This window comes from Rhinoraja longicauda, chromosome 2 (genome assembly GCF_053455715.1).
Source record: "Rhinoraja longicauda isolate Sanriku21f chromosome 2, sRhiLon1.1, whole genome shotgun sequence".
Lineage (NCBI taxonomy): Eukaryota > Metazoa > Chordata > Chondrichthyes > Rajiformes > Arhynchobatidae > Rhinoraja > Rhinoraja longicauda.
Window position 1 is genome coordinate 92,919,844 of NC_135954.1, and position 25,950 is coordinate 92,945,793.

General features: G+C 48.2%; 1 protein-coding gene across 1 annotated transcript in view; it reads left to right on the forward strand.

Moving 5' to 3' along the window:
• The window catches only part of LOC144607404 (sodium channel protein type 1 subunit alpha-like), a 207,613-nt gene that overhangs the window by 14,889 nt on the left and 166,774 nt on the right, over positions 1-25,950 (forward strand). The window contains exons 5-7 of the mRNA XM_078424239.1: positions 65-156; positions 12,287-12,523; positions 21,758-21,821. Coding sequence (XP_078280365.1) covers positions 65-156; positions 12,287-12,523; positions 21,758-21,821 — 393 coding nt within the window. The remainder of the gene's footprint in view (positions 1-64; positions 157-12,286; positions 12,524-21,757; positions 21,822-25,950) is intronic.

The window sequence follows — 25,950 nt, forward strand, 5'->3', positions numbered from 1 at the left end:
TGGAAAGTGGGCAAAACAGGATGGAGTGTATTTCCACTGAAATAAATGTGCTTTGACTCCTCAGGTATATAACGGAGTTCGTAAACCTTGGCAATGTTTCAGCACTTCGAACTTTCAGAGTATTGAGAGCGTTGAAAACGATTTCGGTTATCCCAGGTAAGGATTCCTGTGAAGTTATTGCTCTGTGTCTGCGTTCACTGCTCTTGTCTTACCTGCTTCCCACCATGTTCCAGGTATCTGAGTGGTCTTTACAAGTGCCCAACATTGTCTGGGTCCTTCCAGGGTAGGGTCAGGTTATACACTAAGGCTTGTCGCGAACACTCACAACTACATTTATGTCATGCAGAATGGAGGGGGAAACAAAATTGTGTTTTGGGGTATTAGGAAATTTAATTAAAAAAATTCAATGGTGTGATCATTTTTTCCAGTTGATCGTTTTAGGTTGTTAATTCAAGATTTCCTACCAAGAGAAAAAAAGAGCCTTGCACTTTTTTCTCTTTTTTTTTTAGAGACATAGAAGGGAGGCCATTCAGCCCATTGAAATCGTGCTGGCTCTTTTTTTTAGTTTAGTTTTAGTTTATTATCTTGTTTACCGAGTTACAGTGCAAAGTTTTTTTGTTGCGTGCTGTTCAGCCAGGAGAAAGGCTGATCATGATTTCCCTGTTAACTTTCCTCCCACATGCCCGTAAACGGTCTTGTAATTCTGTTAACAATTACCCACACAGTTGGCAACCTACAGCAGCCAATCAACCAGCGGCACAGCGGGTAGAGCTGCTGCCTCGCACCTCCAGAGATCCAGGTTCAAACCTGACCTCGGGTGCTGTCTGTGTGGAGTTTGTACGTTTTCCCTGTAACCTTGAGGGTTTCCTCAGGGTGCTTGCTTTCCTCCCACATCCCAAAGACATTAATTGGCCCTCTGTAAAATTGCTCCTACTATGTAGGGAGTGAATGCGAAAGCGAGATAGGGTCATCACTGGTCAGCATGGACTCGGTGGGACGAAGGGCCTGTTTCCATGTTCTATTTTTAAACTAAACTAAACTGGATGGGTGGCTGACGTTCGGCATGGACTCGACGGGCCGAAGGGCCTGTCTCCATGCTGTATCTTTCACTCGAGCAGCAAACTGAGTAACGAATGGAAACTCCCTTGGCAGCAGGGAGAATGAAGAACAGGAGTCAAACTGCACAAGGAATGGGTTGTTTGAGGAATTTGATGGGCATTCACCTGTCGTGCTCAATAACACTGCATGAGAAGTTAGGGCCGTCTGCTGTACTTGTACTGAGTGTAAATGGGTCATTCACAATGGGCAACATTATGTTTCCCTTTGCTCTTCTACTTTCTTATGTTGGCCTAACCTATTGTCACTGGCTTGGTAGCTCAGGACTGAGGGTGGTCCATGTTTGTGGGTGTACACTCCATTCACAGTACAGCAACCTGTGGGCTTTGATCGCGAAGCACGCGCTTCATTTACGAGTTTTTAGAATAACACCTGTCTTATAGTTAGACACAACATGCTAGAGTAACTCAGCGGGTCAGGCGGCATCTCTGGAGAAAAGGAATAGGTGACGTTTCGGGTCGAGACACCTCTTGAAACTGAGTCAGGGGAGAGGGAGACGAGAGGTATGAAAAGGTACAGAACAAATCAGAGCTTGGGACCGATGACCCAGGAAAGGTGGAGCCCACAATGGTCCATTGTTGGCTGTGGAAGAGGTGATAATGAAGGGATACGAACCGTGAAACTAGCAGGAAGACTAGGGTGGGGGTGGGGGGAGGGGGGGGGATGCAAAGGGAGGGAATGGGTTACTTGAAATTAGAGAAATCAATATTCATAGCGCTGGGTTGTAAGTTGTCCAAGCAAAATATGAGGGGCTGTTCCTCCAATTTGCACGTGGCCCAATCTGACAATTGACGAGGCCCAGGACAGAAAGGACAGTATTGGTACGGGAAGCGAAGTTAAAGCGTTTGGCAACCGGGAGATCATGTAGGCCAAGGCGGACTCTTGTCTAATTACTGCAGAAGTTTAATTTTCGCACTGCTATTATCGGAATATCGTGCTCAGATTTACACTTGGCAAACTTACTCATCAGCTTTCAAAGTGATCTTGTAAGTTCAGTTTTGCTGAAGAAAACTCAAATGATTTCCCACAGCTATTAGGTCATATGTTTAAATGTATCTGCCTTCAGGATATATTTTCCTAATGTGCGGTGCCTAGTATTTGTTTGATTTTACGTGCTTTTTGATTTACGTGCTGTTTTTCAAGCCTGTGACCCTTGCCTGAAACATGAGGAGTCTGTATTGCAAGTGTACTTGGTTGACATTTAATGCTTTTCCTGGATACTCACTACTTTAACATCGGGGGTCAAACTGTTTGTGTCAACTAGGCTGTGCTGCACCAGCAGTTACAGATCAAGTAAATATTTGTTTCCATTAGTTACACATGCCTATAATGGGGAATGTGATTGCCTGATTGAAAGATTCAGCATGGACTCAGGCCCTTCGACCCACCAAGTGGAACACAGAACACAGGGGCGGCACAGTGGCGCAGCAGTAGAGTTGCTGCCTAACAGAGCCAGAGACCTGGGTTCCATCCTGACCACGGGTGCCGTCTGTACAGAGTTTGTATGTTCCCCCAGTGACCGTACGGGTGTTCTCCAGGAGCTCCAGTTTCTTCCCACATTTCAACGACGCACAGGATTGCAGGTTAATGCACAGGTTGATCGCTGGTCGGTGCAGACTCGGTGGGCATCTGTCCATGCTCCCCCATGCCAGTATCCACTGGTTTGCTAAGCAAGATACAACTATAGCATTTCAATGGCATTTGGACAGGTGCTTGGATAGAAATGGAGTAGTGGGATACACTCAAAGAGGGCAATTGGGATGCATAGATAGGCATCTCAGTCAGCGTGGACAGGTTTCTGCATTTCTGCAGTGTACAACTCCACGACTCGATCAGTAGATCACCCAACACTCTACTCTCTGAATCACCCTAAATAACATAAACTGCTGGAAACAGCAAGTCCGGCAGCATGTGCGGAGAAAGAAACGGAGCTCAAACTGTCCGCACGTGCTATCTGCTTGCTGCACTTCTTTTTGATAGATTGAAAGATACAGCACGGAAACAGGCCCTTCGGCCCACTGAGTCCGTGCCAACTATCATTCATGCCCGTTCTACGTTATCCCCCTTTTTCATCCACTCCCTACGCGCTAGGGGCAATTTACCGAGGGCTCAATTAACCCACAAACCTGCATGTCTTTGTGGGATGTGAGACAAAACTGGAGCACCCGGAGGAAAACCAGGCAGTCACGGGGAGAATGCAAACTTCACACAGACACACAGCACCCAAGGTCAGGACCAAACTTGGGGTCTCTGGTGCTGTGAGGCAGCGGCACCACCAGCTGCACCAGCGTGCCGCCCCAATCGAATTCTCGGTGTACGGCGAACCAGATTCCATCTGCACCGTGACTGTAGGGAGCCATAGAAAAGTTCAAAACGGCTTTCAGTAGCTGATCTGTTAGCTTTGGCTCGGACGAGAGTTTTGATTGATTTATGTTGCCTGCTTATTTTAAGTGGTTCTCCCTGTTTGGGAAGAGAACATTTCATTGGTTTTGAGGCCTCTTCTCCTTCTTGGGGGATCAAGGGCAGCTTGAGTCCACTTGCTTTCTGTGGATCCCAAGGTGACCGAGGAGGCGACTGAGATTCGGAGATGGGCAGGTCCATTATGTAACTTGCAGCACTAACATAAACCTCATCCCTCCTCTTTGCTCGTATTTTTTCTTTTTATGAGAAGGAATAATTACAGAGGTAACCTTTTCCACCAATTCTGGACACCATTATGTGAGATTATATATATATATATGGTATTAATTGCCTGCTATCCTGCTCCACTGAACAGCGACTGCCCACTCTTAGATGGACTCGTTTGTACTTAATTATGGGGTAGAAATGCTTCCTAATGTAAAATAGAGGGTGGGTGTTCTACTCTGGTATATAATCGTCTCGGTGCGCTTAAAAGTTCTTGTCAGTGTGCTTTTTTGTAAACAAAAAGGTGCAGTTAAACCACCCTGCCACATAATTGTTAGAGGTGCCGGTACACCGTAGTTTTCAATTAATTCAATCAATCTCGCTCTTGCTCTGATGGTTAGTTGGTAAGTTATTGGAACAAATCCGGTTTCCTCCCATGTCCCAAAGATGGTTGATTGGCCTCTGTAAAATTGTAAAAGTGTGTAGATTTTAAAAAAATATTATTTTTTAGATTTAGAGATACAACGCAGAAACAGGCCCTTCGGCCCACCGGGTCCGCGCCGCCCAGCGATCCCCGCACATTAACACTATCCTTCACCCATTAGGGACAATTTTTTTTACATTTGCCCAGCCAATTAACCTACATACCTGTACGTCTTTGGAGTGTGGGAGGAAACCGAAGATCTCGGAGAAAACCCACGCAGGTCACGGGGAGAACGTACAAACTCCGTACAGACAGCGCCCGTAGTCAGGATCGAACCTGAGTCTCCGGCGCTGTATTCGCTGTAAGGCAGCAGCTCCCACCGCTGCGCCACCGTAGTGGATGGATAACATGGGCCTGTTACCGTGCTGTACCTGAACTAAACTGAGCTTCGTGTGGAGCTCAGCCCCGTTTTGTGCAGTGACGCTGGTGTGTTTAAAAGGCTCGGAATTCCTCTCTCTGATAACCGAGCATTGTCATTAATTTAGTCAAAATAAACTGGTTCTCTCGTAGGTTGCTGCCCCTCCCCCCACCCTTGCTGCCCTCTTCATCATGTGAGAGAACCTTTAACTAAATGCCTTCACCTTCAGAGGATATGGCACAGGGGGGGAGGAGGCCATTCGGCCCCCGCCCGACCTTCCACCCTGTACCCACCGCCCTGTTAAGGTTGGATCTTTTCACTTCCTTTCTGAACACTGCAATTGCATCCACTTCCACTACCTCCCTGCAGTGCAGTCCCTATCCTAACAATGTTTCCCATGTAAAAGAAGTTTGCAATTACATGGCCCCAATATAAAATGTTTTCTGCCTCAAAAGGGACCCGATGGATTAAGCGGCTTCTTTCTGTTTCATAGTGTTCTGTGCTTTTCATTAGCGTGCACGCACAAGTTTGCACGGGCTTGTGAACACATGCGAACGCACGCGTTTGCACACACACGCAAGACCCTGCATGTGCGCACACACACACACACACACCCACACACACACACACACACACACACACACACACACACACACACACACACACACACACGCACAAGCACAGACATCCACACATGAACAAATATTTTCATGTATGTGCACACAAATGCACGCATATATACGCACATATTCCCATGCGCGCCTGCATTCACACACACGCACAATGGTTCATAAGTTCATAAATCATAGGACCAGAATGAGGCTATTCAGCCCATCGAGTCAACTCCGCCATTCGATCATGGCTGATCTATCTTTCTCTCTCAATCCCTTTCTCCTGTTTCTTTCTGTAACCTTTGATGTCCATACTAATCAAGAACCTGTCAATCTCCACTTTAAAACTACCCAATGACTTGGCCTCCACAGCCGACTGTGGAATTTACTACCCTCTGACTAAAGAAATTCCTCCTCATCTCCTTTCTAAAGGTACATCCTTTTATTCACAGACACCATGGTTCAGTGGTTTCTTTATTATCACGTGTACCAAGATACAGTGAAATACTTTTTTTGCATACAGATTAGCACGTGTAGGAAAGAACTGCAGATGCTGGTTTAAATCAAAGGTGGACACAAAATGGTGGAGTAACTCAGTGGGACAGGCGTCTGAAGAAGGGTCGCGACCCGAAACGTCACCCATTCCTTCTCTCCAGAGATGCTGCCTGACCCGCTGAGTTACCCCAGCATTTTGTGTCTAGCATTATTAGCACTATACATAAGCACAATACATAAGCACAACCCCCTGGTTAGTGTGTGCACGCACACACACACACACACAGGTAATTGAGGCAGGTACTCCAACACCATATAAAAAACATTTGGACAGATACATGGATAGGAAATGTTTAGAGATATGGGCTAAACATGGGCAGTAGGGACTAGTGTAGATGTGGCATATTGGTCAGTATAGCAAGGTTAGGCCAAAGGGCCTGTTTCTGTGGTCTATGAATCTATTGTGCCTTCAGAGGGTGGCACAGCAGTAGAGTTGCTGCCTTACAGCACCAGAGACCCGGGTTCAATCCTGACTACGGGCGCTGTCTGTATGGAGTTTCTACATTCTCCCAGTGACCATGCGGGTTTCTCCAGGTGCTCCAGTTTACTCCCACATTCCGTACAAGTTTGTAGGTTAATTAGCATCGGTATAATTCTCCCTAGTGTGTAGGATAGAATTAGTGTATGGGTGATCGCTGGCTGGCGTGGACTCGGTGGGCCAACGGGCCTGTTTCTATGCTGTAAGTCTTAAGTCTGTGTTAGGGGCATGTTCATTTATAATTAACAATCTCCGCTCACCTTCCCACACGGGAAGTACATGCTGCCCTTGTGCACTGGTTTTCGCTCAGGGCCATCAACGCGCTGTACATAAAGGAACTTGCGTTTCTCAATATCCTTTCACTATCCCGAATGCGTGTCCTGAAACATTTCTCAGCCAATAAAGTACTTACCCAAGTGGGATCCGCGTTGCAAGAGACACAGCGCTGCAGCCAACTTGCTGTCTGAATGATGAGTATCGACCTAGGACTCCAAGAAAATTATCCTGCCATTTAATCAGTTAACACTGGCCTGTGTCAGCAGTGGGAACGCCTTGCAATCTCAGCAGACCCCCACACTATCTTTATTGGATTTTACTGGACTGTATCTTGCACCAAACTATATTCATGTTATTCCCATTATCATGTATTCATACACTGTGGACGGCTCGATTGTAATCATGTACAATATCGTGTTTCCGCTGACTGGTTCGCATGCAACAAAACAGCTTTTCACTGTACCTCGCTGCACGTGACAATAAACCAAACTCATACTCAAACTCAGAAAGCTGGTAAATCTCCAATACTCCCTTATTCTTGTGTGACAGTTTGGATATTTGTGTTGGGGGTTTCAACAAAGAGGGAGTAGTCACTTCAAGCAGGGTTGAGGCAACTGCACTGTGGATCTCAGCTGTTTATCACAGTAGTGCTTGGATCTGTAGGATGAGCATCTTACAGTGCTGGGCCTGTAGGGGGGACCTCATTCAAACTTGCCTGGATAGAGTGGATACGGAGCGGATGTTTCCACTAGTGGGAGAGTTTAGGACTGAAGGGCGCAGCCTCAGAATAAAAAGACTCGCCTTTAGAAAGGAGAGTGAGGAGCAATTTCTTTAGTCAGAGGGTAATGACCCTGTGGAATTCGTTGCCACAGATCACAGCGGAGGACGAGTCATTGGGTATATTTAAAGCGAAAATTGACAGATACTTGATTAGTAAGGGTATCAAAGGTTTTAGGGAGAAGGGCGGCACGGTGGCGCAGCGGTAGAGTTGCTGCCTTACAGCGAATGCAGCGCCGGAGACCTGGGTTCGATCCCGACTACGGGCGCTGTCTGTATGGAGTTCATACGTTCTCTCCGTGACCTGCGTGGGTTTTCTCCGAGATCTTTGGTTTCCTCCCACACTCCAAAGACGTGCAGGTTTGTAGGTTAATTGGCTTGGTAAAGGTAAAAATTGTCCCTAATTGGTATAGGATAGTGTTAATGTGCGGGGAACGCTGGTCGGCGCGGACCCGGTGGGCCGAAGGGCCTGTTTCCGCGCTGTATCTCTAAACTAAATTAAACTAAACTAAGGTTGGAGAATGGGGTTCTGTGGGAAAGATAGATTAGCCATGATTGAATGACAGAGTGAAATCAATGGGCCGAATGGCCAACCTCTACTCCTCTGATTTATCAACGCCCATGGAGGGGGATCTAAACTGTGTTTATTTTAGTTTTTAGAGATACAGCATGGAAACAGGCTTAAAGAGCCCACACCAACCATTGATCACCATTTCACACTAGTTTTATGTTATCACACTTGTATACACTGGAATTTAGAAGGATGAGGGGGGATCTTATTGAAACATATAAGATAATTAGGGGATTGGACACATTAGAGGCAGGAAACATGTTCCCAATGTTGGGGGAGTCCAGAACAAGGGGCCACAGTTTAAAAATAAGGGGTAGGCCATTTAGAACGGAGATGAGGAAGAACTTTTTCAGTCAGAGAGTGGTGAAGGTGTGGAATTCTCTGCCTCAGAAGGCAGTGGAGGCCAGTTCGTTGGATGCTTTCAAGAGAGAGCTGGATAGAGCTCTTAGGGATAGCGGAGTGAGGGGGTATGGGGAGAAGGCAGGAACGGGGTACTGATTGAGAGTGATCAGCCATGATCGCATTGAATGGCGGTGCTGGCTCGAAGGGCTGAATGGCCTCCTCCTGCACCTATTGTCTATTGTCTATTGTCTATTTCACATCCACTCCCTGCACACTAGAGGCAATTTGCAGAGGCCAATTTACCATCCAATCTGCATGTTTTGGGGATGTGGGAGAAAACTGGAGCACCTGGAGGAAACCCACGTGGTCACAGGGAGAATGTGTAAACCCCACACAAAGGCAGCAGCCGAGGTCAAGATCGAACCCAGGTCTCTGGCGCTGTGAGGCGGCAGCTCTACCTCCTGTGCCACTGTGCCGCCCTTTGTTTCTGGAATCTGATTCCAACAAGTGAACTCAAAATCCATAATAAACCTTTAATCCCAATGCAACTGATGCTTGGATCATCTAAATTAAAATCAACACAACTTGGTGATCATTTTCCAATGTTCTATAGATTCAGGATCAGTTCCTGTGGATTGGAGGGTAGCTAATGTTATCCCACTTTTTAAGAAAGGAGGGAGAGAGAAAACGGGTAATTATGGTCCAGTTAGCCTGACATCAGTGGTGGGGAAGATGCTGGAGTCAATTATAAAAGACGAAATTGCGGAGTATTTGGATAGCAGTAAAAGGATCGTTCCGAGTCAGCATGGATTTACGAAGAGGAAATCATGCTTGACTAATCTTCTGGAATTTTTTGAGGATGAAACGAGGAAAATGGACAGGGGAGAGCCGGTGGATGTGGTGTACCTCGACTTTCTGGAAGCCTTCGACAAGGTCCCACATTGGAAATTAGTGGGCAAGATTTGAGCACATGGTATTGGGGGTAGGGTGCAGACATGGATAGAAAATTGGTTGGAAGACAGGAAACAAAAAGTAGGGATTAACGGGTCCCTTTCAGAATGGCAGGCAGTGACTAGTGGGGTACGGCAAGGCTCGGTGCTGGGACCGCAGCTATTTACAATATACATTAACAACTTAGACGAAGGGATTAAAAGTAACATTAGCAAATTTGCGGATGACACAAAGCTGGGTGGCAGTGTGAACTGTGAGGAGGATGCTATGAGGATGCAGGGTGACTTGGACAGGTTGTGTGAGTGGGTAGATACATGGCAGATGCAGTTTAATGTGGATAAATGTGAGGTTATCCACTCTGGTTGAAAGAACAGGAAGGCAGATTATTATCTGAATAGTGTCAAGTTAGGAAATGGGGAAGTACAAAGAGATCTGGGTGTCCTTGTTCATCAGTCACTTAAGGTTAGCATGCAGGTACAGCAGGCAGTGAAGAAAGCTAATGGCATGTTGGCCTTTATGACAAGAGGAGTTGAGTATAAGAGCAAAGAGGTCTTTCTGCAGTTGTGCAGGGCCATAGTGAGACCGCACCTGGAATACTGTGTGCAGTTTTGGTCTCCAAATTTGAGGAAGGATATTCTTGCTATTGAGGGCGTGCAGCGTAGGTTCACTAGGTTAATTCCCGGAATGGCGGGACTGTCATATGTTGAAAGACTGGAGCAACTAGGCTTGTATACGCTGGAATTTAGAAGGGTGAGAGGGGATCTTATTGAAACATATAAGATTATTAAGGGATTAGACACATTAGAGGCAGGAAAAATGTTCCCAATGTTGGGGGAGTCCAGAACCAGGGGCCACAGTTTAAGAATAAGGGGTAGGCCATTTAGAACGGAGATGAGGAAAAACCTTTTCACTCAAAGAGTTGTAAATCTGTGGAATTCTCTGCCTCAGAAGGCAGTGGAGGCCAATTCCCTGGATGCTTTCAAGAGAGAGAAAGATAGCGGAGTCAGGGGGTATGGGGAGAAGGCAGGAACGGGGCACTGATTGTGGATGATCAGCCATGATCACATTGAATGGCGGTGTTGGCTCGAAGGGCTGAATGGCCTACTCCTGCACCTATTGTCTATTGTCTAACTTAAAGACACCTGGCAGGTCAGGCAGCAGCTGTGGAGAGAGGAAGTGGGTAAACCTTTCTGTCTGATTTGAAACATTACCTCAGGTTATTCCATCGAGGATGCCGACTGACCATCGATCAGCGAAGTAGAGTATTTCAGAGAGGTAGACACAAGGAAGTGCAGATGCTGGTTTACAAAAATATGCACAAAATGCTGGCGTAACTCAGCGGCTCAGGCAGCATCTCTGGAGAACAGGGATAGTTTAGCTTAATTTATTTGCTTTCGTTTACTTTATGATAGTCAGGTGTAATGAGATGCAGTGAAAAAGCTTTTGTTTTCATGCTATCCAGCCAAAGAACAGGCTGTACATGAATACAGCCAGCTCATCCACAGTGCACAGATAAAGGATACAACATTTAGTGCTGCACCATTGAAGTCTGATGAAGTCTGATTATAGATAGTTCAAAGGTCCTTTGAATTAGAGAATTCAACGTTCATATATTTCTCACTGATATTAGCTCTCTCCCTTCCAGCACCCTTTTTAGTCGAGGGTGTTTCACAAGGCCAGTGCGCTTGAGGAATTCAGCAAACAGTTTGGCGACTTTAATGGAAGCTGATGAGGCTGTTGATTTCCAACGGCTTCCAGCTGCTGTAGTGACCTGTGTGTGTTTGTGCTGCATCATGAACAATGCATTTGAAGAAAGAGTCCCGTGACTGAGTCACTCTCAACCACACTTGTTGACAGTAGTTGTGTTACCATTTGGCTCTGTTGCAACCTGAGAGAAACTGCCACATAGTTAGGGTGCAGCGTAGACAGAAGACAGCATGGTAAAGCATCCTACAGAAGGTGCAGTGGTGGAGTTGCTGTCTTACAGCGCCCGAGACCTAACTGCGGGTGCTGTCTGTACACCGTTTGTACATTGTCCCTGGACTCGGTGGGCCGAATGTCCTGTTTCCATGCCGTATTTCTAAAAAGCTTTTTCTGCCACTGTATTATAATATTTTACAGCTGGTTGCTTTCACTTACAAGCAGCAGACAGTGAGAGAGGAATGGGTTCAACCTGTGTTCCTTCCTCCAAAGAACAGCAGTGGTACAATTTAATTAGTACGGGTCAGGGGTTGTTTCCGTGCTGTATGTCTAAAGTCTATCCATGTTCCCAACGTGGGCAAGTTGGCCCAAAGGGTCTGTTTCAATGCTGTGCCACTCTATGTATGACTCTATTAACAGGCAACACATCTGAAGAAGGGTCTCGACCCGAAACGTCACCCATTCCCTCTCTCAGTTAGGGCACAAAGTGCTGGAGTAACTCAGCGGGTCAGGCAGCATCTCTGAAGAACATGGACAGGCGAGGTTTTGTACGGGGCCCTTCTTCAGACTAATAGGGCACACTTAACACAACATGGTTAAATATGTCTCAGAAAATATAGGTTCCCTGAAATCATCCCCATCAAATCCCTTAATCCATACTGAACATACAACGGAGACACAAGGAACTGCAGATGCTGGAATCTTGAATGAAGATCAGGCAGCACCTGTGGAGGGAATGGACAGGCGATGTTTTGGGTGGGGCATTCTTCTGCAGACTGATTGTAGTGGGGGGAGAAAGCTGGAAGAGAGAGGTGTGGTGCAACAAAGTAGTAGGTCCAATGGGTCTTTATTGTCACATGTTCCGAGTTACAATGAAATTCATTTTTTGCATACAGCTCAGTAAAAATATTAGCTGCAGGGTGAGGGTTTTTTTTCTTCTGGCATTTGGGTGGAAACATGCTAGAGACGAAGAGGGGAGGAGACAAAAGAGTGTTAGAAAGTACGGGAGTAACTCAGCGGATCAGGCAGCATCTGTGGGGGGGGGGGGGGAATGGACAGGTGACGTTTGATTGGAGGGGGGAGGGAGAAAGCTGGGAATGAGGTGGGAGCAGGAAAAGCCTGGCAAGTGATGGGTGGATACAGTGAGGGGGGAGGGGGAGGGTAAATAACATAGACTGCATTGTGCCACTGCCATGCTAAGTGTTGTACTATTACCTTGCAGGCCTAAAGACCATTGTTGGTGCGTTGATACAATCAGTGAGGAAGCTAGCGGACGTGATGATTCTGACGGTGTTCTGCCTGAGTGTCTTTGCGCTCATCGGCCTCCAGCTGTTCATGGGGAACCTGCGGCAGAAGTGCGTGCTTGACTGGCGGATGTACAACAACTCCACGCTCAACGAAACGAGCAACTACACCTGGCCCTGGAACGAGACGTACGACCAGTTCATCAACAACGACAGTAAGCCTGCCATCACATCGCCTCGCGGCCTCTGTCACCAAACTACCATCATAAGGCCCGGAGGAGGCCACTCGGCCCATCAAGTCCATGACGGCTTTTTGGCCAGCAACCTATTCACAACTGTTTCTTCACTCCCTCCCAAACACAGAAACCAGGAACAGGCCAATTCGGCCCACAATGTCTGTGCCGAACATGATGCCGTTAAACTAGTTTAGTTTAGTTTATTATCATATCATATCATATATATACAGCCGGAAACAGGCCTTTTCGGCCCTCCAAGTCCGTGCCGCCCAGTGATCCCCGTACATTAACACTATCCTACACCCACTAGGGACAATTTTTTTACATTTACCCAGCCAATTAACCTACATACCTGTACCGAGGTACTGTGAAAAGCTTTTGTTGCGTGCTAACCAGTCAGTAGAAAAACAATACACGATTACATTCGAGCCATCCACAGTGTACACATACATGATAAAGGGAATAACGTGAATGATGTTTAGAGCAAGACATAGGCCGATCAAAGATAGTCTCAGGGTCTCCAATGAGGTAGATAGTAGCTCAGGACCGCTCTCTAGTTGTTGCTCGGATGGTTCAGTTGCCTGATAACAGTTGGGAAGAAACTGCCCCTGAATCTGGAGGTATGTGTTTTCACACTTCAGTACCTCCTGCCTGATGGAAGAGGGGAGCAGAAGGAGTGTCCGGGGTGAGACTCGACCTTGATTATGCTGCTGGCTTTGCCGAGGCAGAGTGAAATGTAAATGGTGTCAATGGAAGAGAAGTAGACACAAAATGTTGGAGTAACTCAGTGGGACTGGCATCATCTCTGGAGAGAAGGAATGGGTGACGTTTCGGGTTGAGACCTTTCTTCAGACTGAAAGTCAGGGGAGGGGGAGGAGGAGATACAGAGGTAAGGAAGTGTAATGTGTGAGAACGAGATATCAAAGGGGTGGAGATCACGGAAAATATAGAATAGATAATTGTTAGCTAGGAGAAGATGACAACAGAGCAAACAGAAATAAAATGTCATCAGGGACAATAGGAGGTTGGTTTGTGTGATGGTGTGGGCTGCATCCACAATTCTCTGCAATTCCTTGATTTCTTGAATGGAGCTGTTCCCAAGCCATGGTGCGATGCATCTCGATAAAATGCTTTCTACAACCTGGTGTAAGCATACAACGTAGAACAGTACAGCACAGGAACAGGCCCCTCAGCCCACAGTGTCTGTGCCGGACATGATGCCAAGTTCAACTAATCCCCTCAGCCTGCACACAATCCATATCGCTCCAACCCTGCACATCCATGTATTCTCGTGTCTGCCTCCATCACCAATCCCAGCAGCGGGTTCCAGGCGGGTTTGAGGGCGGCACGGTGGCGCAACGGTAGAGTTGCTGCCTTACAGCGCCAGAGACCCGGGTTCAATCCTGACCGCGGGCGCTGTCACGGGTGCGGGGAGTTTGCACGTTCTCCCTGTGCCGTGCAGGGTTTCTCTGGATGCTCCACTTTCCGTTCACATTCCAAGGGCATGCAGGTTTGTAGGTTAATTGGCTTCTGTAAATTGTCTCTCGTGTGTGGGATAAAACTAGTGTTTGGGGGTTCGATGGACTCGGTGGGCCAAAGGGGTAAATTCCACAATGTATCTCTAAACTAAAAAAAGCCTACCCTATCTATGTCTCCCATAATTTTATTTTATTCTCTCCCAAGTGCCTTTACGATGCTGGTTTCTTGTTTAGTTGTGAGATACAGCCTGGAAACAGGCACTTCGGCCCACTGAATCCATGCCGACCACTGATGATCACCTGTTCACACTAGTTCCATGATATCTCACTATCCCATCCACTCCACACACATGTGGAGAAATTCGCAAGGGGCAAGTGACCTACAAAACCAGCATGTCTTTGGAGTGTGGGATGAATCCGGAGCACCCGGAGAAAACCCATGCCATTACAGGGAGAACGTGCAAACTCCACACTGGCAGCAATCGAGGTCCGGAACAAACCGGGGACTCGAGCGTTGTGAGGCAGCGGCTCTACCAGCTGCATCACTGCACAGGGTGGCACGATGGCGCAGCGGTAGAGCTGCTGCCTTACAGCGAATGCAGCGCCGGAGACCCGGGTTCGATCCCGACCACGGGCGCTGTCTGTACGGAGTTTGTACGTTCTCCCCGTGACCTGCGTGGGTTTTCTCTGAGATCTTCGGTTTCCTCCCACACTGCAAAGATGTACAGGTTGTAGGTTAATTTGCTTGGTATAAGTGTAAATCATCCCTAGTGTGTGTGGGATAGTGATATTGAGCGGGGATCGCTGGTCGGTGGGCTGAAGGGCCTGTTTCCATGCTGTATCTCTAAAACTAAAAAACTAAAACCACACTTCGACCAACTCCCTCTGTTTTATTTCACTCAAGCCCAGCGATGCGTTTTACTTTGATTTTGAAAGCACTCATTGATTTTGTTTCCAGCATCTTCAGGAAACAGGCCCTTCGGCCCAACTTGCCCACACCGACGACCATGGCCCATCTACATTAGTCCCACCTGCCTGCATTTGGCCCATATCTCTTTAAACCTATTCTATCCATGTACTTGTCTAAATGTTTCTTAAACTTTGCGGTAGTACCTGCTCAACAATGTGGTAGGTTGGAGAATCGGGACTGTACCCTAGCTCATGGAAGGACTGTTCATAAGCCTGATAACAGAGGGGAAGAAACTGCTCCTGAGTTTGGTGGTGCTCTTAAAAACTATGTTGAAGAGTGTTGCTGGAAATTTTGAAAATTATAAGGAAGGTGAGTCGGTTGTGAGGAGACATATAAACAGCCAGTTAACTGGGCAAGGCAGAGAGAGAATGATGTACAATGCTGGAGTAACTTAGTGAGTCGGGTAATGTATCTGGAGAATGTGGGTAAGTGATGTTTGTATCGAGACCCTTCTTCAAATTCAGACTCAGTCAGAAGAAGGGTGCTAACCCAAAATGTCACCTATCCACATTCTCCAGAGGTGCTGCCTGACCCACTGAGTTACTCCAGCACCTTGTGTCTTTTTCTGTAAACTAGCATCTGCAATTCCTTGTATCGCAAAGGAGAGATACCTAATGTAGACAAAGTGAATCAGTATAGGCGGGCAAAAAGATGGGTATGGACATGGTGGGTCAAAGGGCCGCATTCTATGCTTTATGCACGGTAGCGCAGCGGTAGAGTTGCTGCTTTACAGCGAATGCAGCGCCGGAGACACAGGTTCGATCCTGACTACGGGTGCTGCACTGTAAGGAGTTTGTACGTTCTCCCCGTGACCTGCGTGGGTTTTCTCCGAGATCTTCGGTTTCCTCCCACACTCCAAAGACGTACAGGTATGTAGGTTAATTGGCTGGGTAAATGTAAAAATTGTCCCTAGTGGGTGTAGGATAGTGTTAATGTACGGGGATCACTGGGCGGCACGGACTTGGAGGGCCGAAAAGGCCTGTTTCCGGCTGTAGATATATGATATGATATGATGATGATGATTCCATAACTGTAACTCTCTGTATCAGATAGTTGCTACATCCAAATGTTTATATTACTGAGCAAACAAATCGTTTGACTGAAATTAAATTTCATATTTCATATTTGCAGAGGGCTTTCTTGTTGCGGGGTAACCAAGCAGAGATAACTTTATTTTTAATTCCTTTTTCTCCAAATGGTTGTCGTTGGCCAGGCTAGCATTTATAATCGCTGCGTCATCTCCCTCAGGCCCATCCACAGACCTAAACAACCCAAGGAACAAGGGACTGCAGGCCGGTTAACACACAAAAAGAAACAAAGTGTTGGAGAACTTGTATTGCAAGAGACTGCAGATGCTGATTTATAACAAAGATAGACACAAAAGGTGGAATAAATCAACGGGTCAGGCAGCATCTCTGGAGAAAAGGCCTTTTCGAAAAGACTTTTCGGGTCAGGGCCCTTCTTCGGGCGGAGCTACAACAAGACTTTGGACAAGTTTGAATTGTTTTCTCTGGAGTGCCAAGCGGTTGAGGGATGATAGATGTGTATAGAATGATAGGCAGCATTTTCGACTGCACGGTCCTCCGTCCCCCTGGTGGAGGGGTAGACCTCACGGCCCTCGACAACAGCACATTGCACTGGCTACAGCACCTGGAGGGCTTTACATAATTTCTGCTGCCTCAAACACAAGAAGAAGAAGGCTGTGTAGACAGGGTAGACAGTCAGAACGCTTTTCCAGAAGTGGAAATATCAAAGACTAGAGGGATAAAGTCAGAGGAATAAAGCTTAATGGAGATGTGTGGGGTAGGTTTATTGCACAGACGGTGATGGGTGGTGGTGGAGGAAGCTGATATGATGGTGGCATTTAACAGGATAGAGAGGGATATGGGCCACATGCAGGCAGAGATTAACTTGGCATCATGTTCGGCACAGACATTGTGGGCTGAAGGGCCTGTTCCTGTGCTGTACTGTTCTGTGTCCTGTTGCAGCTGGGAAAAGAGACCATTTGTCTTCCTCATCACTGCATTGACCTGTTGTCATTTTCAGGGACTTGGTCCCACTATTCTTCCTCTAGTGTCATACCATTTGCTGTATATGTCCTACCCCTACTTGACCTTCGTGGGCGACAGGGAGGTGCAGCGGTTGAGTTGCTCCCTTCAGCGGCAGAGACCCGGGTTCTATCCTGACTATGGTGCTGTCTGTACAGAGTTTGTACATTCACCCTGAGACCGCATGGGTTTTCCCTGGGAGCTCTGATTTCCTCCCACATTCCAAAGACATGCAGGTTTGTAGGTTAATTGTAAAGATTGTCAATTTTCCTGGTGTAGAGGAGAGTGCTAGTGTAAGGGGTGGATTCGGTGGGCAGAAGGGCCTGTTGCCGCACTGTATCTCTAAACGAGACCAGACTAGACTAGACTAAACTAGAGCAGACCTCCCACAATCCAACACCTCGCACTTAAATTCCATCTCCCAACGCACTTCCCAACTTTCTATTTAATCCATATTCTGATGTAGCTTCGGACAATCTTCCCGGAGGAAGGGAGGGAGGTTAAGGAGATGCGGATGTGGGGGGGGGGGGGGGGGGGGGGAGGAGGGAAGTTAGCAATGATTGGACAGAGTTGTGGGTGCAGCGAAGGAGGCAAAGGAAGAGGGTGATGATAAGGAGGGGCGGAGATGCTGTGAATGACCCAGGAAAGACGGGAGCGTAAAGGTAAAGGAAGGGGAGAATACGAGATATAAAGAACTGCAGATGCTGGAATTGTGAGCAGGACACAAAGTGCTGAAGGAACTCAGAGGGTCAGGCAGCATCTACTTTTTGAGTCAGGACCCTTCTTTAGACTGATTGTACTGTCACAGCGTTTAAGACACATTTAGGCAGATTCATGGATAGGATAGGTTTGAAGGGAGGTGGGCCAAACGCAGGTTGGACTAGCGTCAAATGGGGCATGTTGGTCAGAATGGGCAAGTTGGGCTGAAGGGCCTGTTTCCACGCTGTATGACTCTATGACTGGAGGGATGTGGGTTAAACGCAGGCAGGTGGGACTAGTGCAGATGGGGCATGTTGGGCTGAAGGGCCTGTGTCCATGCTGGATGACGCTGGTGGGGAGTGGGGTGGGGGTGGGGGGGGGGGGGGGGGAGATGGAGAAAGCTGGGAGGGAGGTTTGCAGAGGGACTGCCGTTGCATTTCTCCGATCATGAAGCTTCCTCCCAGTAGCGGGGTTATTTTTGGCCACTCTCTCAGCACAATAGGATCTTTGGCAACCTCCAGTGACATTGCAGCGCTGTGGAACGCTGCTAGAGGGAAGCTTCCACATTGTGGAGAGTTGGCCAGGTCAAGGGTGGGGGAGGAGTGGTGCAAGGGGAGAGGCGAGGGGGGCGGCTGGGGGGAGAGTAGCGCAGAGTTGGGGGAACAAGGGCAGCATGTTGCAGGAACTAGTTTAGTTTAGAGACACAGCATGGAAACAGGCCCTTTGGCCGACCATGTCCGCACCGACAAGCGGTCACTTCTGAATTGAGTTTAGTTTAGAGATGCACCGTGGAAACAGGCCCTTCGGCCGACCGTGTCTGTGCCGACCAGGTGATCCCCCCATACATTAGTTCTAACCTACACACGAGGGACTATTTACAGAAGCCAATTAACCTTTCTGCCCACGTTTCAATGGGGTCGGCTTAGGGTGTGAAGAGAGTTGGCTTCAAGCTGGTTGGGGGGCGGGGACAGGAGGAGGGAGGTGGAAGAGGGGTGGAGGAAAGTGAAGGGGGATAGAGGGGGGTGGTGGAAGGGGGGGGTGGAGAAAGAGGGAAGGAGGTGGGTGGTTGGGAGGAGGGGAGCAAGGAGGCAGGTGGGTGTAGGGTGTGGAGGGGGTGGGAGGTGGTGGGGTGGAGGAGCGAGACGGGGGTAGGTAGAGGAGGAGGGAGGTTGGGGTTGGGAGGAGGGAAGCGGAGGTTTGGAGCGAGGTAGGGGGTAGAAGAGGAGGGGGGTGGGTGGGAGGGGGAGAGGGGAGGGAGACCAGAGTGTTTACCCTTTAAAACAGGGGGACACAGCACAAAGCTCTCACTGAAACCAGGCACACAGGTTCACAGAGGTAGCAGTTCATGTATAACCTGTGGTGCTGTGGGGGGGGAAGTAAAAAAAAGACATTGTTGATTTAGATCCAACGCGGACATTGTGATTAACGGCCTGACATGTGATGGCCAAAATAAAATCTAAACCCAGAGACACAAAACCCAATTCAACACGTTTCCCGTGTCCGATAGTTTGAAAAATACCTCTGCTGTTAATTTTTATTGTGTGATTTTTGGACAAAACAACTAGTCCAGGAGAACGCTATTGATTTCAGCTGAATAATTGCAGAAGAATGCGCCTTTAATCAGAGTATAAAAATAAGTGCGCTGATCCAGGCAGAGCAGTAGCAGATGATGAGGACTCATCCATCAGTAAAGCTGTATGATAAATCAGTGGAATACGGCTTAAATTGGAGCCTTATTAAAATGTCCCTGATCTGTTCCCATAGCTGATTGTGTCCTGCTTGCTCCCCTGTGAAGAGATATCACAATATTGTGATTGTCCTAATATTGTCAAACGCAGACAATTCCCAACACGATTCGTTCTGATTCCGTTCAAGGGCAAAATGATTGCTGTGACCCTCTTGACCGGAACTCTTTAGGCTGGAGAGGAATGGCGGGGAGGAGGGGGAGGGGGGGTGGAGCGGAGCGGAGCGGAGGGGGTGGGGCGTGTATCGATTACACAAGCACACATGTCAACCATTTGTTGCGCTCAAGACATTAACAATGCCCTTCTGCTCAGCAGCTTGCATCGTGCAAGGAGGCCCTTCAGCCCGTCGTGCTCAGGCTGGCCCCGTCGGGAAAAAATGTCTAGTTGATCCTGCTTCTGAGCTCTCAGCCGCAGAGGCCAGCAGGTCACTGCTCCTCTGATGCTTACCTAAGTGGAGTTCAGAGGGGTGTTGCCTCCGATACCCCTTTGGACCCCACTGTGGCTGAGTGACGAAACTCCTTCAAATCGTCCCAATCAGCTTCAGTCAATGCCTCCTTGTCACTAATTTAGTTTAGTTTAGTTTAGAGATACAGCATGGAAACAGGCCCTTCGGCCCACTGAGACCAGACCAACCATCAATTACCCGTTCACACTAGTTCTACATTGTCCCACTTTCACATCCACTCCCGACACACTAACGACAATTTTACAGAAGCCTGTTAACCAACAAACCCGCATGTCTTTGGGATGTGGGAGCAAACCGGAGCATCCAGGGAAAACGTACACGCTCACAGGGAGAACGTTTTTACTTTACTAATTTTAGAGAGAATGTGAGGAAACAGGCCTTTTCGGCCCTATAAATCACCACTGACCAGGAATCACCCGTACACCAGTTCTATCCCACAAACTATGGATGATTTACAAAAGCCAATTAACCTACAAACCTGCACATCTTTGGGATATGGGAGGAAACCGGAGCACCCAGAGGAAACCCACATGGTCTCAGGGAGAAAGTGCAAACTCGGCACAGACAGCACCCGTAGTCAGGATCGAACCTGGGACTCTGGCGTCGTGAGGCAGACACTCTACCACTGTGCCACCGTGCCGTCCTGGTGACCTTCCCGGCAGCAGCTTCTGTTCACTCTGGCTTGGTCTTTGTTGGTCTTTCTTGTTACAACCGGGTAATAATCCAGCTGGGAGGGCCAGGTTCAATCCTGACCTCGGGCACTGTCCACGTGGAGTTTGCACGTTCCACCGGGTGCTCCGGTTTCATTCACAAAGACATGCTGGTGGGCAGGTGAGTTAGTCGCTGTGGATCGCCCCTAATATGTGGGTGAGTGGTCGAATCTGGGGGATGAACGTGACAAATATAATTGCTGATGTCTCCAAACCCGTCTCCAATCAAAAGAGCTCAGAGAACTGTACAGATCCCAATGGCCTTCACCATCCATGATAGTAACTTGAAGTTCCTTCATTGCTTCCACACATACTCCATTCTCATTCTCCTTTAAGACTTATCTTACTTTTATATTCTTTGTTCTTATCTTCCTTTATATTCATTTGTATGTCGGTGAGACCAAGTGTAGACTCGGCGACCATTTCACTGAAGACTTGCGCTCGGCCCGCCAAGGTCTACTGGATCTCCCGGTTGCTGACCACTTTAGCTCCCCTTCCCATTCCCACGCCGACCTTTCTGCCCTGGGGCTCCTCCACTGTCAGAGTGAGGCCACACGCAAACTGGAGGAACAGCACCTCATATTCTGCGTGAACTCACATTCCTCCTCCACTTTCCCCCTCTCCTCCCCTGTACCTCACCTGGACACCCACCAATTACTCCCCTTCCTGCCCCCTCCCCCTCCTCCTCCTACATTCTTTCTACTGGATCCACAATTTCCAACTCCTTAATCCTGTCTCACGCCTTCTGCTCTTATCTCCTGCCTTTGTTCCAAATGTCTGCCTATCAAAAATCCTCATTCCCCTACCTCCTGTCCATGTATTATCTGTCATGCTTTGTCCTCTCTCCAGCTTTCTCACCCCCCCCCCCCCCACAACAATCAATCTGAAGAAGGGTCCTAGCCTGAAGCGTCACTGTCCATGTGCTCCAGAGACGCTGAATTATTCCAGCATTTTGTGTCTCTTGGACCAACAAGTTTCAATGTGTTGAAGAGAGACACAAATTGGATTTGAAAAGCAAATGCTTTTAACTCTTTCCTTTCAGTAAGTCTCCTGTAATATTGTGTGCTAATATTCCCTTTAACTTTGTTAATGTTTAGAAAACCACTATCGCATCAAAGGTCACAAGGATGCCTTACTTTGTGGGAACAATACAGATGCTGGGTAAGTAGAATCTACACTGTACTAGTCTGTTCACTCACAAGAAGATGTTCAGAGATGGGTCCAGGATAAACCATAGTCAGAGAGTGGTGAACGTGTGCAATTCATTGCCACAAGATGGCTGTGGAGGACAAGCCAATGGATATTTTTAAGACAGAGATTGATAGATTCTTGATTAGTACGGGTGCCAGGGGTTATGGGGAGAAGGCAGAAGAATAGTGTTGTGAGGGAAAGATAGGCCAGGCCATTTGGCCCACCGAATCCACACCGACCAGTGATCACCCCGTACACGAGTTCTATTCTCCACACTAGGGACAATTTTAAGAAGCTAATAATCCTACAAAGCTGCGTGTCTTTGAGGGAATGAGGGAGGAAACGGGAGCACCCGGAGAAAACCCACACGGTCACAGGGAGAACATACAAATTCCGTACAGACAGCATCCATAGTCAGGATCAAACCTGGGTCTCTGGCGCTGTAAGGCAGCAACACAACCACTGTGCCATCCGAATTGGCCTCTGTAAAATTGCCCCTAGCATGTAGGGAGGCAGTGGGAGGCAGATGAAAGTGGGATAACACAGAACTGGTGTGGATGGGTGATGGATGGTCGGTGTGGATGCAGTGGGCCGGATGGCCTGTTTCCATGCTGTAACTCTAAACTATCAGATATTCCTACCTAATTGGCTCTTCATTTGCCTCAATTGATTGGTCTTGACCCCCTCAAAGATTTGCAAATACACACCCAGCATTCATCCTTTCCAGCAAAGATAGCGTGACAGTTTTAGGCCCACCTTACTCACCATTGTCCTGGAGTAACTCAGCAGGTCAGGCAGCATCTCAGGAGAGAAGGAATGGGTGACGCTTCGGGTCGAGACCCTTCTTCAGACTGAGGGGATTGAGAGGGGATGGAGTGGGTGAGTGGGGGGGAGGGAAAGGGGGAGGTGGGCGAGGGAAGGGTGCTAGACCAATGCAGGAGAGGTTTGAGGGGTTGAGGGGGGATGGAGTAGGTGGGAGGAGGGCGCGGGGAAGGGGAGATTGAGGAGGGATGGAGTGGGTGAGTGGGTGGGGGAGGGGAGGAGGGGGGTTGAGGGGAGGTGGAATGTGTGAGTGGAGGGGAGGGAAGGAGGGGGGTTTCAGGGGGGATCGAGTGGGTGAGTGGAGGGAGGAGGGGGGATAAGGGGGGTTGAGGGGGATGGAGTGGGTGAGTGAGTGGGAGGGGGCTGTGGGGAGTGGGGGGAGGGGGGAGTGGGGGAGGAGAGGGTGCTGAACCAATGCAGGAGAGGTTTGGGCCCAATGGGTCCACTTGGTCTAGTATATCTCTATGACTATATAACTATGACTATATTATTCCATGTCTCGATATAATTCAATGATAGTATATAACTATATGACTATAAAACTATAGTTATATGACCTTGATTTTATGTAACTATGACAATATAATTCTAGGTTTATGTAACTATGATTATATAATTCTACGACTCGATGCAACTTTATGATTCTATATAACTCTATGACTATATAACTCTGGACTTTATAACTACGACGATATAATTCTATGACTCAGTATAACTCCATGATTCTACGTTACTTTTGTTTTTGTTTTATTGTTATTTCGAGCCAGGAAGTAGCTTGTTGTGCTTTTGGAAGAAAATAACATGGTTGAAGTAATCAAGATGTTTAATTTAAGGTAGAATAAAATTCCAAATGCTCAGCAGGTCAGGCAGCAGCTGTGGAGATAGAAGGAGGTGTTGCAGGTGGACAACCGATTGTAAGAAGTAGCAAAGGTTAGAGGTGTGACATACTTTAAGCGAGTGAAGGAGAAGGGAGATGGGGATGCCCGTGAAAGGCGGTGCGATGGTGCAGCTGGTAGAGCTGCTGCCACACAGCTTCAGAAACACGGTTCAATCCTGACCTTAGGCAAACTCCCACTTGCCAGAGACGTTTGACCGGCGTAGACTCAGTGGGCCAAAGGGCCTGTTTCTATGATTTAGATTTAGAGATACAGCGCAGAAACAGGCCCTTCGGCCCACCGGGTCCGTGCCGCCCAGCGATCCCCGCACACTAACACTATCCTACACCCACTAGGGGCAATTTTTTACATTTGCCCAGCCAATTAACCTACACACCTATACGTCTTTGGAGTGTGGGAGGAAACCGAAGATCTCGGAGAAAACCCACGCAGGTCACGGGGAGAACGTACAAACTCCGTACAGACGGCGCCCGTAGTCAGGATCGAACCTGAGTCTCCGGCGCTGCATTCGCTGTAAGGCAGCAACTCTACCGCTGCACCACCATGCTCGATCTCTAAACTAAACTAAACTATACATGTATGCCTCATGTAATATTATGAGAGGCATAGATAAGGTAGATAACGACGATATATTTTCTCTCCCATGGTAAGGATATCATAAACCGAGGTCAGTGGGTTAAGGAAGGTGTTTTAAAGCGTGGTTGAGGGTGAATTTCTTACACAATGTTGTTGAAAGCTGGAACTCGCAACCCGAGGAGGTGCTGGAATCAGATACATTTAAGAGGCATTTAGACAGACATTTAAATAGGCCAGGAATAGATGGATACAGTCCTTGTGCAGGCAAATGGGATTAGCACAGATACAATACAATACAATACAATATATCTTTATTGTCATTGTACAGAGGTACAACGAGATTGGGAATGAGCCTCCCATACCTTGCATTAAATTAATTAGCTGGTCGGTATTAATTTAAACAACCCAATGAAACAAATCAGAACAGTTTTAAAACAAAATACTATGGCGAGTCCGAAACTTGCTAGTTGTAGACGAAGTTTATTGCAGCCGCAATACACGAATACAGAGTCAAAACAACAAGTTACAGGACAACCAATATAAACTTACTGTCTTCCTTGAAGACTTCGCCGAACTGGCTAAAACGGGCGCCAAACGCGCACCTGACATCGCTGGCCAATCAGCGATGTCGTTTCCTGGACCAATCCGCATGGTCGCGTTCCCACGTGACCTCGCTGGCCAATCCGAGGGTTCGACTACCTGGACCATTCTCTATGGTCGCTACATGACCCCCCCCAGAACCCGAGGTGCGGAACCTAGCAGGGAGCCGGATTTCGCGACCATAACGAGTACGGAGAGGGACAGCCTGAACCGCAGGAGCCGGAGGTTCCGGACTTGGTGGAACAGCCGGAACGGGAGGTTCTGGAGGAACTACCGGAACGGGGGGTCCTGGAGGAACTGCCGAAACGGGGGGTCCCAGGGGAACTGCCGAAACTGGGGGTCCCGGAGGAACTGTCGGAATGGGGGTTTGTGGACTGGGCGGAACTAACGGAGGTCGGCCTCTTCTAGGGGTTTGACCGACCAGGACTGGTTGATCCGGGTCCAAATGGGCAGGTTTGAGCCGGGACACCGAGACGAGTTCACTCTTGCCGCCCATGTCTAAGGTGAAAGTAGCCGTTCCCTTACGTAAAACCCGAAACGGCCCTTGATAGACCCTCTGCAACGGGGCGCGATGGGCATCTTTACGCAAAAAAACAAACTCACAGTCCTTCAGGGGGGGCGGAGGGGCTCGGATGGACCAGCATGGTGGCGTCTGCCAAGGCTGCCTTAGCTGCCGTAAAAGCCGACTCTGCGGCCGGGGACCACAACAACTCTACCGGATTACCTGCAAGGCATTGGAAAAGCGGGCGCAGGACTCGCGCCGCTGCCGGAACGAATCTATGGTAGAAATTAACCATGCCAACGAACTCCTGCAGCCCTTTTACTGTGGTAGGCCTGGGGAAAGCCCGGATAGCCTCCACCTTCTCTGGCAAAGGGACAGCGCCGGCAGGGGTAATTCTATGTCCTAGAAAATCGAGAGCAGGCTGGCCGAATTGACATTTGGAGGGTTGAATAATGAGCCCGTGGTCTTGGAGCCGCTGGAACACGGTCCGCAAATGGGCCTGGTGCTCTTGCACTGAGGGGCTGGCTACCAGGATGTCGTCTAAATAAATAAACACAAAGGGTAAACCCCTGCCCACGCGGTCCATCAGTCGCTGGAAAGCCTGTGCCGCGTTCTTTAAACCGAAAGGCATACGCAACCATTCAAACAACCCGAACGGAGTAATAGTTGCAGTTTTTTGTATGTCCTCCGGTCGCACCGGAAT